Below are 12222 nucleotides of genomic sequence, written 5' to 3'. Positions count from 1 at the left end.
AGGCTCAGCGGCCATGGCTCACGGGCCCAGCCGCTCCGCGGCATGAGGGATCTTCCCGGACCGGGGCACGAACCCGTGTCCCCTGCATCGGCAGGCGGATTCTCAACCACTGCGCCACCAGGGAAGCCCTATAGTTGTCTTTAAAGTTGCCCGTTTTCGTTGATGGCCAGAGTGCTGAACAGCTTCCTCTCTTATAGTCTTTAACCATTTCACACTACCTTGTGGAGCGCTGTGAAAAAGTCGACAGTAACCAAATTCTGTTAAAGATATGAATTGCTATGTTTGACCTTCACATGATGATGGTTTTAACTTAGTTTTACTTTAAAAAAACAGCTATAAATTCTTCATATGATCTTTTCTCCTTTCACATGCTGCTGCTGATTCAATAGTGAGACACCCGATTACAAATGCTATTGATGGAAAGAACACTTGGTGGCAGAGTCCCAGTATTAAGAATGGAATCGAATACCATTACGTGACAATTACACTGGATTTACAGCAGGTATTATGCCTTTTTTTATTTTTCATTTTATTTTTTATCATTTTCCACTTTGAAATTGGATCTTGGATTTGCCCTTTGTGTAGTTAGCAGTTCTTGGGTGAAAGGATACTCTTTCTTACTACCCTCCATTGTTTTCTTGATACAGTGAACAAAGGGGCTTATTCATTTAGTAAATTGCTATTTTAAAATATTTGGCATTTATTTCTAAAGCACAACTATTTGGGTTGGCCCAGAAGTTCATTTGGTTTTTTCCATAACATCTTACGGAAAAACCCAAACTCACCTTTGGGCCAGCCCAATAAAATGAATTTGCATGAGAAGTTTAAAACTGAATTAGGAGCTGACTCTGTTTTGACAATGAGAGTTAATGATAAAAATGTTGATCAACGAAATCTTACATAAAGAAAATATAATAGTGCCATTTTTGAACATTTAAAATAATAGAGTGCTGCCACTCTGCTCATGGTGGGTGTATGAAAAGGTTCTTGGATAACAGGACTCTTGAGTACATTGCCTCTCATTACTGGGAGTTGAGCAAGATGTGATGGTTGATTCTTAAATTAAAGTTGGGCCAGTAATGAGGTAACAAGCCTTGCAGTTGTATAAAATTGATGTTGGAAGTTGTTAGAGTTTGTGGCACATAGGTCTAGGTGCCTTCTACCTTAATTTTTTTTCTTCTTTCTGTTTACAGTATTCAGGTCAGGTGGAAAGTATTCATCAAGAATTATTTAGGCTTGCAAATAGGAGGGAGTCTGGAAAAATGGTCCCATATTTTACTGTTATTCCAAATACAAAAGTTTATTTGATTGACTGAAGGCTGAGACTGGAAATGTTGAACTTAGATGACTTTTTTAACTCAACCTGTTCCTCTCTCACTCTCTGGGATAGCATAGGAAAGATAATTAGGCATTCCTCCCTGATCCAGTAGAGGCAGAGCAGCAAAGGGGCTTGGGGTTAGTGGAGAGGATATGGCTAAAATAGATAATGACAGATACCATAACTGCAGAGCTTGTGTTTCCACATGTGATCACAGTGGAGGAAAGCACTAGCCAGTGGGGGTTTGTCACATTCTCAGGAGGCCAGATAGGCACCAGGCATTTCCCTAATGCATGCTGTTTGTCATCAATAGGACACGAACTACCCACTTCAGGTTTGGGGCCCATTTTAGCCAGGGTGCACTTATTCAGGAATTGCAAAGGGCTGGTTGGTGGGTCTCACAGCAGATGCTCTTTCCACCCGTTTGGGACTCCTCAGGACTTGAGCAACAGGGTAGCAGCAGGGACTCAGTGCTGCAGCTAAATTGCCAACTGGTGTGTATTTATTTCTACCATACCGGCAGCTGAATGTCAGCCTTGAGTTAACAATATTTCTCAGGAAATCTCAGAGCACAATCAGGGAAGGCAGGCAAACTACTACATTGATCAATTATGCTTTAGTTCAATGAAGTCTTATGCATGAATTCCCTGAAAATCCTAGTCTCAAAATGGACTTTATCCCTCTCTGGATAAAGACAACTTGGTCCTTTGCCAGTCACAGCAGTTGTCCCCCATCATGTGGTCGTTGAAAGTTGCAATCCAACTTGCCAATCAGGAGTGAGTCTGCTGTCTATTACCTTGGGTCATCTCCTGGGATAGGGAATCAATAAATAGTGATGGTTCATTGCTCTGGTTTACTCTCTGCCTATTCTTTTAAATCACACCTGGAGCAGGAGACTCAATTGTTAATATAATTTCCACAAGTCACTTATACTACTCTTTGAGCTCAACCACAATAGCATTGGGTTGGCCAAATGTTCATTTGGGTTTTTCTGTAACACCTTATAGGAAAACCTGAACGAACTTTTTGGCCAACCCTATGTTAACAGGCACACCTCATTTTACTATGCTTTGTTTTATTATGCTTTGCAGATATTGCATTTTTTTTTTTAACCGATTGAAGGTTTATGGCAACTCTGTGGCCAGCAAGTCTATTGGCACCATTTTTCCAACTGATTTGCTCACTTTGTGTGTCTGTGTCACATTTTGGTAATTCTTGCAATATTTCAAACTTTTTCATTATTATTATATTTGTTATGGTAATCTGTGATCAGTGAGCTTTGATGTGTCTATTATAATTGTTCTGGGGTTCACGAACCATGCCCATACAAGAAGGTGAACTTAATAACTGTTGCATGTGTTCTCACTGCTCACCAACCGGTCATTTCCCCATCTCTCTCCCTCTCCTTGGGCCTCCCTATTCCCCGAGACACACAACACTGAAATTATTAACCCTACAATTAATAACCCTACAATGGCCTCTAAGTGTTCAAGTGAAAGGAAGAGTTGCACATCTCTCACTTTAAATCAAAAGATAGAAATAATTAAGCTTAGTGAGGAAGGCAGGTCAAAAGCTGAGACAGGCAAAAAGCTAGGCCTCTTGCACCAGTTAGCCAAGTTGTGAATGTAAACGAAAAGTTCTTGAAGGAAACTTTTAGTTTCCTTTTAGTGTTGCTCCGATGAACACACAAATGATAAGGAACCAGAATAGCATTATTGCTGACATGGAGAAAGTTTTAGTGGTCTGGAAAGAAGATCAAACCAGCCACAGCCTTCCCTTAAGGCAAAGCCTAATCCAGAGCTAGGCCCTAACTCTCTTCAATTTTACAAAGGCTGAGAGAGGTGAGGAAGCTACAGAAGAAATGTTTGAAGCCAGCAGAGATTAGTTCATGAAGTTTAAGGAAAGAAGCTGTCTTCATAACATATAAGTGCCAGGTAAAGCAGCAAGTACTGATGCAGATCAGATGCAAGCTGCAGCAAGTTATCCAGCAGGTCTAACTAAGATAATTCATGAAGGTGGGGACACTAAACAACAGATTTTCAGTATAGATGAAACAGGCTTCTATTGGAAGAAGATGCCATCTAGTACTTTTACAGCTAGAGAGGAGAAGTCAATGCCTGGCTTCAAATCTTCAAAGGACAGGCTGACTCTCTTGTTAGGGGCTAATGCAGCTGGTGACTTGACGTTAAGGCCAATGCTCATTTACCATTCCCCAAATCCCAGGGCCCTTAAGAATTATGCTAAATTTATTCTGCCTGTGCTGTGGAACAGCAAAGCCTGGATGACAGCACATCTGTTTACAGGATGGTTTATTGAATATTTTAAGCGCATTGTTGAGAACTACTGCTCAAAAAAAAAAGATTCCTTTCAAAATATTACTGCTCATTGACAGTGCACCTGGTCACCCAAGAGCTCTGATGGAGATGTACAAGGAGATTCATGTTGTTTTCATGCCCGCTAACACAAGATCCATTATGCAGTCCATGGATCAAGGAGTAATTTCAACTTCTAAGTATTATTATATAAGAAATACATTTCGTAAGGCTACAGGTGTCATAGATAGTGATTCTTCTGATGGACCGGGGCAAAGTAAATTGAAAACCTTTTGGAAAGGATTCACCATTCTGGATGGCATTAGGAACATTCGTGATTCATGGGAAGAGGTCAAAATATCAACATTAACGGGAGTTTGGAAGAAGTTGATTCCAACCCTAATGGATGATTTGGAGGGGTTCAAGACTTTAATGGAGGAAGTAACTACAGATGAGGTGGAAATAGCAAAAGAACTGGAATTAGAATGGAGCCTGAAGATGTGACAGACTTGCTGCAATCTCATGATTAACAGATAGGGAGTTGCTTCCTATGGATGAGCAAAGAAAGTGGTTCCCTGAGGTGAAATCTACTCCTGGTGGCAGTGCTATAAAGACTGTTGAAATGACAACAAAGGATTTAGAATATTACATAAACTTAGCTGACAAAGCAGCGGCAGGTTTGAAAAGATTGACTTCAATTTTGAAAGCGTTTGGGTAAAATGCTATTGAACAGTATTGCATATTACAGAGAAATTGTTCATGAAAGGAAGAGTAAATCAATGCAGCAATGTTGTCTTATTTTAAGAGGTTGCCATAGCCACCCCAACCTTCAGCAACCACCACCCTGATCATTCAGCAGCCATCAACTTCCAGGCAAGACCCTCCACCAGCAAAACGATTTTGACTGGCTGAAGGCTCAGATGATGTGTAGCATTTTTTAGCAATAAAGTATTTTAAAAATTAAGATATGTACATTGTTTTTTTAGACACAATATTGTTGCACACTTAATAGGCTATAGTATAGTATAAACAAAACTTTTATATGCACTGGGAAACCAAAAATATTCATGAGACTCACTTTATTGCAATATTTGCCTTATTGCAGTCGTCTGGAATCGAGCCCACAGTGTCTCTAAGGTATGCCTGCATTTGTTATTAAACATAGCAGCATTTTTTCCTTCTAATTTACAACTGGATGATACAATCACAGATTTTTACTAAATCATTTTTACTCAACATACCTATCATTATTAATTCCACAGGTCAAAGAGTGCATCTGAAAACCCATTTTTCAGTGAAGCCATTTATATTTTCCCATTTGCTTTGCATCCCCACTCATCCATTCCCCATGGTATCTTTGTTTTCCTGTTCTCTCCTCTTCCCTTTTAGTTTAATGGCCTTCAGAGGTGTGAATACTCGAGACATCTTTTATAGTTCAGTCTTCATAACAAGTAGCAGGAATCTGTTTATAAGATCAGTTTACCTGTCTCCAGAGTCTGGAGTACACCTCATGGAAGTGGCACAGACATGTGTCCTCGTATGGTCTCATATCCCAGAATGGCACCCACCCATGCCCTTATTCACTTCAGCCCTCTCTTACCTCCTGTAAATCAACTCATCATGTGTTTAAGAGAAGCAGAACACAACCTATAAAATAAAATAAATCCTTATTTCTGCTTGTCTCAAGATTTTAATTTAGTCAATGATTTAATAATGTAAAACGCTAAGCAGATTTTGTAATCAGATTTTATAAGGGAATTTCACAGACAGAAAGGGGATTTAGACCTCTTAGTTAGCCTCAGGCTTTGGAGGAACAAACTGGAACAGGTTCTTAAACCTATTCAATTAAGGGGCAAAACTGCAGGAAGGCATGTTACAATGCATTGGCAACAGAGAAAATATGGACATCCTTATTATATCATTTACTTCTTACAATTAGCTGATAAGTCAGCTAGTATTATTACCTCTCTTTAATAGTTGAACACTAAGACTTAGAAAAATTAAGTGACTTGGGCTTCTTACTAAAGTCTGTTATGGGCAGGGCTGGGATTTCAAACGGAGTTGTCTGAATCCAGACCCCAAACTATGCCAGTATTTCCTAAACTGGGATTGGAAGACCTAACTTAGGGAGAATTTTTGGTATATAATTTCAAGGGGTCCCTACATTGTTTGGGTTTAAGGAATACTGGGTTATCATCTCCTGGCTTACACAGGAGAATATAGCCAAAGTCTGTTTTGTCATAAAACAAGGACTAGATCTCTCATTTTCTACTACACTTTAGCATATCTCTAAAACAGCATAACTTCAGTCTTTTTCACCTACAGCGTGAAGGATTAATAGGTTTTTCATCATAATATGAACTATTATTCAGCTGGGAGTCAAGGGCAGTAGTTTCATAATGAATAGGTAAATATCACTAAATGTTTGTTTGTCATTGATTCAGCAAGAGCTTTGACCATTTATTAGTTCTCCTTTTTATTTTGAGATGCATGAATTTCAACAAGTGCCAGTTTTTTGTTGTTGATATATACTTGGCTCCTCTGTGGAATACTTTTAATAAGTTACTATTTTAAATAAAGGTCACCATTGGATTTCCTTGATTGAATCATTACAGATTACACTGGGAAATTTCTTTTACATTTTATCATTCAAGATGAACCCTAGAAAAGTATAACATTTATTGAGAAGAAAGTAGGTACTTATTTTATAGATTGTTTTTAGATTTTTATTACTAAGGGATTATTAACTCTTCCCAATACTACTGTTTACTCACAGCATATCTTGAGCAAATAATTTAATCATGCTGTGCCCCAAGTTCTAGATTAGCAAAATAAATATTATAATATCATGGCAAGAAGTTGAAATAACGGTAATAGCAATACAACAACTAAATTACATCTGACAATTACAGTTATCATAAAGACCTACTATCAGCATAATCTCAAAGAGAAGCTTAGCTGTTCCAATGATGTGTATGCAAAACCCCAGTATAATGGTAAAGAAGAATATACATAAATTTAAAAGACAATAATAGGAAATTGAAGGTTAATAAGATGTCCAAAATATTCCATTTTAGTCCCTTTCCAACCGGATTTTCACAACAATATATATTATAATATATGATCTCATTTTATGACTTTTTAAAATCTGGCCATTTTCTTAGGCTTGCCCTTTGATTTGTTTAGGAAGAAAGTTGATTGGCAAGTGGGTTAAAATACAGAGGGGCAGCTTTTTAACAGACCTTTAAAAAACCGTACATTGAGTCATATTCGTTCCTGGATAATCCAGGTACGCCATGGAATTAGTTATGCTCATGTGTAGGAATCTCTTTTATCTCAATACATAATTCCCTTCTCTTCCTGGTTTATCCCCCAAAACTAAAAATGCATTTATCAAGAAAAATTGTCTACAGATAGAGAGATCAAGTTCCACATGTTCTTGACCTAAATGTTTTATTCATTGACCTTATAGAGACATATCTAGTGAGATAGGTTAACAGTTTAAAATGAGAGTTATGTTTTAGAGGAGGATGAATTAATATTTCTATACAGATATTGCTATACTTTTGGAATGTGTGTGAATATCATAAAACCATTTTTTCTTGAACTGTTAATGTAATAATTAATCCCTTATATAATAATAAAGCATGAAAAAAGTGAGATAGATACAGTTAATTATTAAATATTCAGCAGGTAGAAAGAAGTATAAATGACATTCCTACATTTAATATCCCATTATCTAAATAAGGAAGTACACGTGATATATTAAAAAGTGAGACAAGATTTACATAGCTCTGGTTGAATATGGTTCTGTTCAATACAGTCTATTTGATCTGTCTCCTGGAGACAGATCTCTATGAAGGATTTAGCCCATGGCATGGTGATTAGATGTATTCCCCTGTTGTCCTTCTAGATTGAGCATTCTTGAAGGCAGAGTTCTCAGACTGTTTCTACCCACCATGGCACTCAGCATCTAGCAGGAACTCAGCAGATTTGATGAAAGAATGGTTGACGATTACTCTTCAAATCACTGAATTTTTTCTTGGTATTATTTGGGTCACTGCTAAATTGATGAATATAAAACTAACTAGAGTGGAGATTATAATCTACGCGTTCAAAATGTCCTACATGATACATCTTGTTTAGTGTAGCGGAATATAATTAAATTCACAGTTCTTTACCTGCTTTAGTTTTTTTTTTAAGATCATTGATTCAATGTCACAAGTAGGATCTGTGGTTAATTAGAAAGTGTAATCTCTCTCACTAAATGAATTTGTGCTGATCTTTTAATCACTAATAAAGGTGACTACCAGCTTTAGTGTCTGTATTGTGCAGAGCATTAGTTTTAATTTTCTCCCCTTCAGTCTACTTTCAACACTGCACTCACATTGATTTTAGTACCAAATTGGATCAGATCACTCCTTCCACTAAAACCCTCTAATGGCACTCAGTGAAAAAAGCACAATTACCCACAAGGATTTATCTCACCCCCTTTCATCCCTGGCCTCAATCTCCCCTCTTCAGTTGCCCCACTGGCTACTTCACTGAGTCTTGAAGTCCTTTGCACTTGCAGTTCCTTGTGTTGGAATTATTTTCCCTAATTTCCATACAGTCTGTTTCATTTCCTTTGGATTTTTATTCAAGTGTCATGTTCATAGCAAGGACCTCCTTGATAATCCTATTGAAAATTACAAATCCCTCCCTACTTCCTAACCCATTTCCCTGCTTTATTTTTCTCCATAAAGTACATGGCTGTCTAACTTACTACATATATTTTACTACAGCTCTTCCTCGACTTATGATGGAATCACATCCCAATAAACTGATCGCAAATTGAAAATATTGTAAGTTAAAAATGCATTTAATACACCTAACCAAAATCGTAGCTCAGCCTAGCCTACCTTAAACATGCTCAAAACACTTACATTAGCCTACAATTGGGCAAAACCACCTAACACAGGCATACTTTATAATAAAGTGTTAAATATTTCACCAGTAATTTAGTGAATGGTGTACTAAAAATGAAAAACAGAATGGGTATGTGGGTACAAAGTGGTTGAAAGTGTATCAGTTGCTTACCTTCCTGATCCCGTGGCTGACTGCATCTTGCTGCTCACGGCCACTGCCCAGCATCACAAGAGAGCATCATACCACATATTGCTAGCCTGGAAAAGATACAAATTCAAAATTTGAAGTGAAGCATAATAAGTCCAAGACCATCTGTATTTGTATTAAATGAAAAAATGATTGAATGAATAAACAATCAAAACACCAATTCATAGTGTAAGAATCATATTAAAGCTGAAAATTAAACAAAGGAAGAAATATTCTTACTGTATTTCTTATGGTAAAGTATACTCTGCATTTTCAAATTTATGATTTCTCCTTTAAGTCTCCGGTTAAATAGCATGAAGTAAATTTTCTCACTAATCCTTTTACTAAACATGTTATGAACTTCGGTCATATTTGTCACTCTCTGTGTGACTTTACCACATTTATAGCTTTATTTGGGAAAAGCAGATTTTAGTCAATTTAACTCTTCATTTGTAACAGAGAAGTCTAGGACTGTAATTTTTTAATTGATGTTTTAAAATTTCCCACTTGAAAAAAGTAGAAGTATAAAAGGGGGAAAGTGCCACCAGAATGCTGTTTAAACAAGATTCTAGACAAAAGATATTATGTATTTTGATATAAATAATAAACTAAATTGTAGCAACATCATGAAAATGTAAATGTTTCAGAGATGCAGATCCTATTTCAAATAGTGTCAAGATGACTACCCTGGAAGATGATTCTTGAAACCAGGGAATAAATTCAAGAATTTTTTTAAAAAATAGAAATAATAATACGTAATGAAAAGATCTGTTAAATATCTGTGGGAAAAGATCTGTTAAAAAATTTAAATCATACTGATTCTGTTATGCAAAGTCTGAAGAGGACTGCCTAAAATAGACTGAATGTGGGCAATTTTTCACAGCTGTCTGATGACTTCCACACATGAAACACAACTGTATTTCCTCATGTTGGTGGAATATTGTGTATTCTCCCATTTTATTCTTGAAGTCTAAGTTTTTACTTATTATATTTATATATGCTTATATATATAATTAGACTTATATATAGTTATATATCATATGCACATATAAATTAGAGTTTCTTCCTATAAGTTGACTGTATATTTAAGTTACGTGATAGCATGTGTGTTTTAATTTGTAGATAATACATGTTTTCAGTATGACCCTGAGTCTTAAAAATAATAAAATGGCAAGAAGGATGAGCAAGAGGCTAAGGAGAAAGGAGGAGATATATTTTTGCTCAATAATTGTGGCCACTTCCATTTCCTGACCTATCACTTATTAGCTCATTTACCTTAGGTAAATTGTCCTACTTTTATACTCCTCAATATGGTCATATGGAAAATGGAATCAATAGCACCACTTCTTTCTTAAGAAGATTGTTATAGGATAAAGTGATGTAATATGGGCAAATAGCCAAGCACACTGCTACACAGTAGTTAATACTCAGTAAGTAATAGTTCCTGGCCTTCTACACTGATAGTAATGCTGAGCAGAGAACAAATGGGCTAGAGTTGTAATGAGAGTGACTTGAAAAGGCAAAACAAGGGGACTTCCCTGGCAGTCCAGTGGTAAAGACTTCACCTTCCAATGCAGAGGGTGCGGGTTTGATCCCAGGTCGGGGAGCTAAGATCCCACATGCCTTGCAACCAAAAACCAAAACATAAAACAGAAGTAGCATTGTAACAAAATCAATAAAGAGCTGCCTGGCTCGTGGCCTCCCGAGAGCAAGGTTCTTGGTGCTCTGACTGGGTGTCAGGCCTGAGCCTCTGAGGTGGGAGAGCCAACTTCAGGACATTGGACCACCAGAGACCTCCTGGCCCCACATAATATCAATCAGCGAGACCTCTCCCAGAGATCTCCGTCTCAACACTAAGACCCAGCTCCACTCAATGGCGAGGAAGCTCCAGTGCTGGACACCCCATGTCAAACAACTAGCAAGACAGGAACACAACCCAACCCCTTAGTAGAGAGGCTGCCTAAAATCATACTAAGTTCACAGACACCCCAAAACATACCACCGGACTCGGTGCTGCCCACCAGAAAGACAAGATCCAGCCTCATCCACCAGTATACAGGCATGAGTCCCATCCACCAGGAAGCCTACACAACCCAGTGGACCACGCTTAGCCACTGGGGGCAGACACCAAAAACAACGGGAACTAAGAACCTGTAGCCTGAGAAAAGGAGATGCCAAACACAGTAAATTAAGCAAAATGAGAAGACAGAGAAATATGCAGCAGATGAAGGAGCAAAGTAAAAACCCACCAGACCAAACAAATGAAGAGGAAATAGGCAGTCTACCTGAAAAAGAATTCGGAGTAATGATAGTAAAGATCATCCAAAATCTTGGAAACAGAATGGAGAAAATGCAAGAAAAGTTTAACAAGGACCGAGAAGAACTAAAGAGAAAACAAACAATGATGAACAGTACAATAAATGAAATTGAAAATTCGCTATTAGGAATCATGATGAACAACACAATAAATGAAATTAAAAATTCTCTGTAAAAATCAGTAGCAGAATACCTGAGGCAGAAGAACGGATAAGTGACTTGGAAGATAAAATAGTGGAAATAACTACCACAGAGCAGAATAAAGAAAAAAGAATGAAAAGAATTGAGGACATTCTTAGAGACCTCTGGGACAACATTAAACGCACCAACGTTAGAATTATAGGGGTCCCAGAAGAAGAAGAGAAAAAGAAAGGGACTGAGAAAATATTTGAAGAGATTATAGTTGAAAACTTCCCTAATATGGGAAAGGAAATAGTCAATCAAGTCCAGGAAGCGCAAAGAGTCCATACAGGATAAATCCAAGGAGAAACACACCACGACACATAGTAATCAACCTATCAGAAATTAAATACAAAGAAAAAATATTAAAAGCAGCAAGGGAAAAGCAACAAATAACATACAAGGGAATCCCCATAAGGTTAACAGCTGATCTTTCAGCAGAAACTCTGCAAGCCAGAAGGGAGTGGCAGGACATATTTAAGGTGATGAAAGGGAAAAACCTACCACCAAGATTGCCCAGCAGGATCTCATTCAGAATTGATGCAGAAATTAGAACCTTTACAGACAAGCAGAAGCTAAGAGATTTCAGCACCACCAAACCAGCTTTACAACAGATGCTAAAGGAACTTCTCTAGGCAGGAAACACAAGAGAAGGAAAAGACCTACAGTAACAAACCCAAACAATTCAGAAAATGGTAACAGGAACATACATATCAATAATTACCTTAAATGTATTGGATTAAATGCTCCAACCAAAAGACATAGACTGGATGAATGGATACAAAAACAGGACCCATATATATGCTGTCTACAAGGGACCAACTTCAGACCTAGGGACACATACAGACTGAAAGTGAGGGGTTGGAAAAACATATTCCATGCAAATGGAAATCAGGAGAAAGCTGGAGTAGCAATTTTCATATCAGACAAAGTAGACTTTAAAATAAAGACTATTGCAAGAGACAAAAAAGGACACTACATAATGATCAAGGGATCAATCCA

General features: G+C 37.5%; 1 protein-coding gene across 1 annotated transcript in view; it reads left to right on the top strand.

Annotated features, from left to right (window-relative positions):
- LAMA2 (laminin subunit alpha 2) overlaps nucleotides 1-12222 on the top strand; it is a 621727-nt gene that overhangs the window by 171312 nt on the left and 438193 nt on the right. The window contains exon 3 of the mRNA XM_024122539.3: nucleotides 390-502. Coding sequence (XP_023978307.1) covers nucleotides 390-502 — 113 coding nt within the window. The remainder of the gene's footprint in view (nucleotides 1-389; nucleotides 503-12222) is intronic.

This window comes from Physeter macrocephalus, chromosome 10, assembly GCF_002837175.3.
Source record: "Physeter macrocephalus isolate SW-GA chromosome 10, ASM283717v5, whole genome shotgun sequence".
In the NCBI taxonomy this organism is placed as follows: Eukaryota; Metazoa; Chordata; class Mammalia; order Artiodactyla; family Physeteridae; genus Physeter; species Physeter macrocephalus.
Note: the sequence above shows the minus strand (reverse complement) of the source record. Positions and strands in the feature narration are given on the sequence as shown.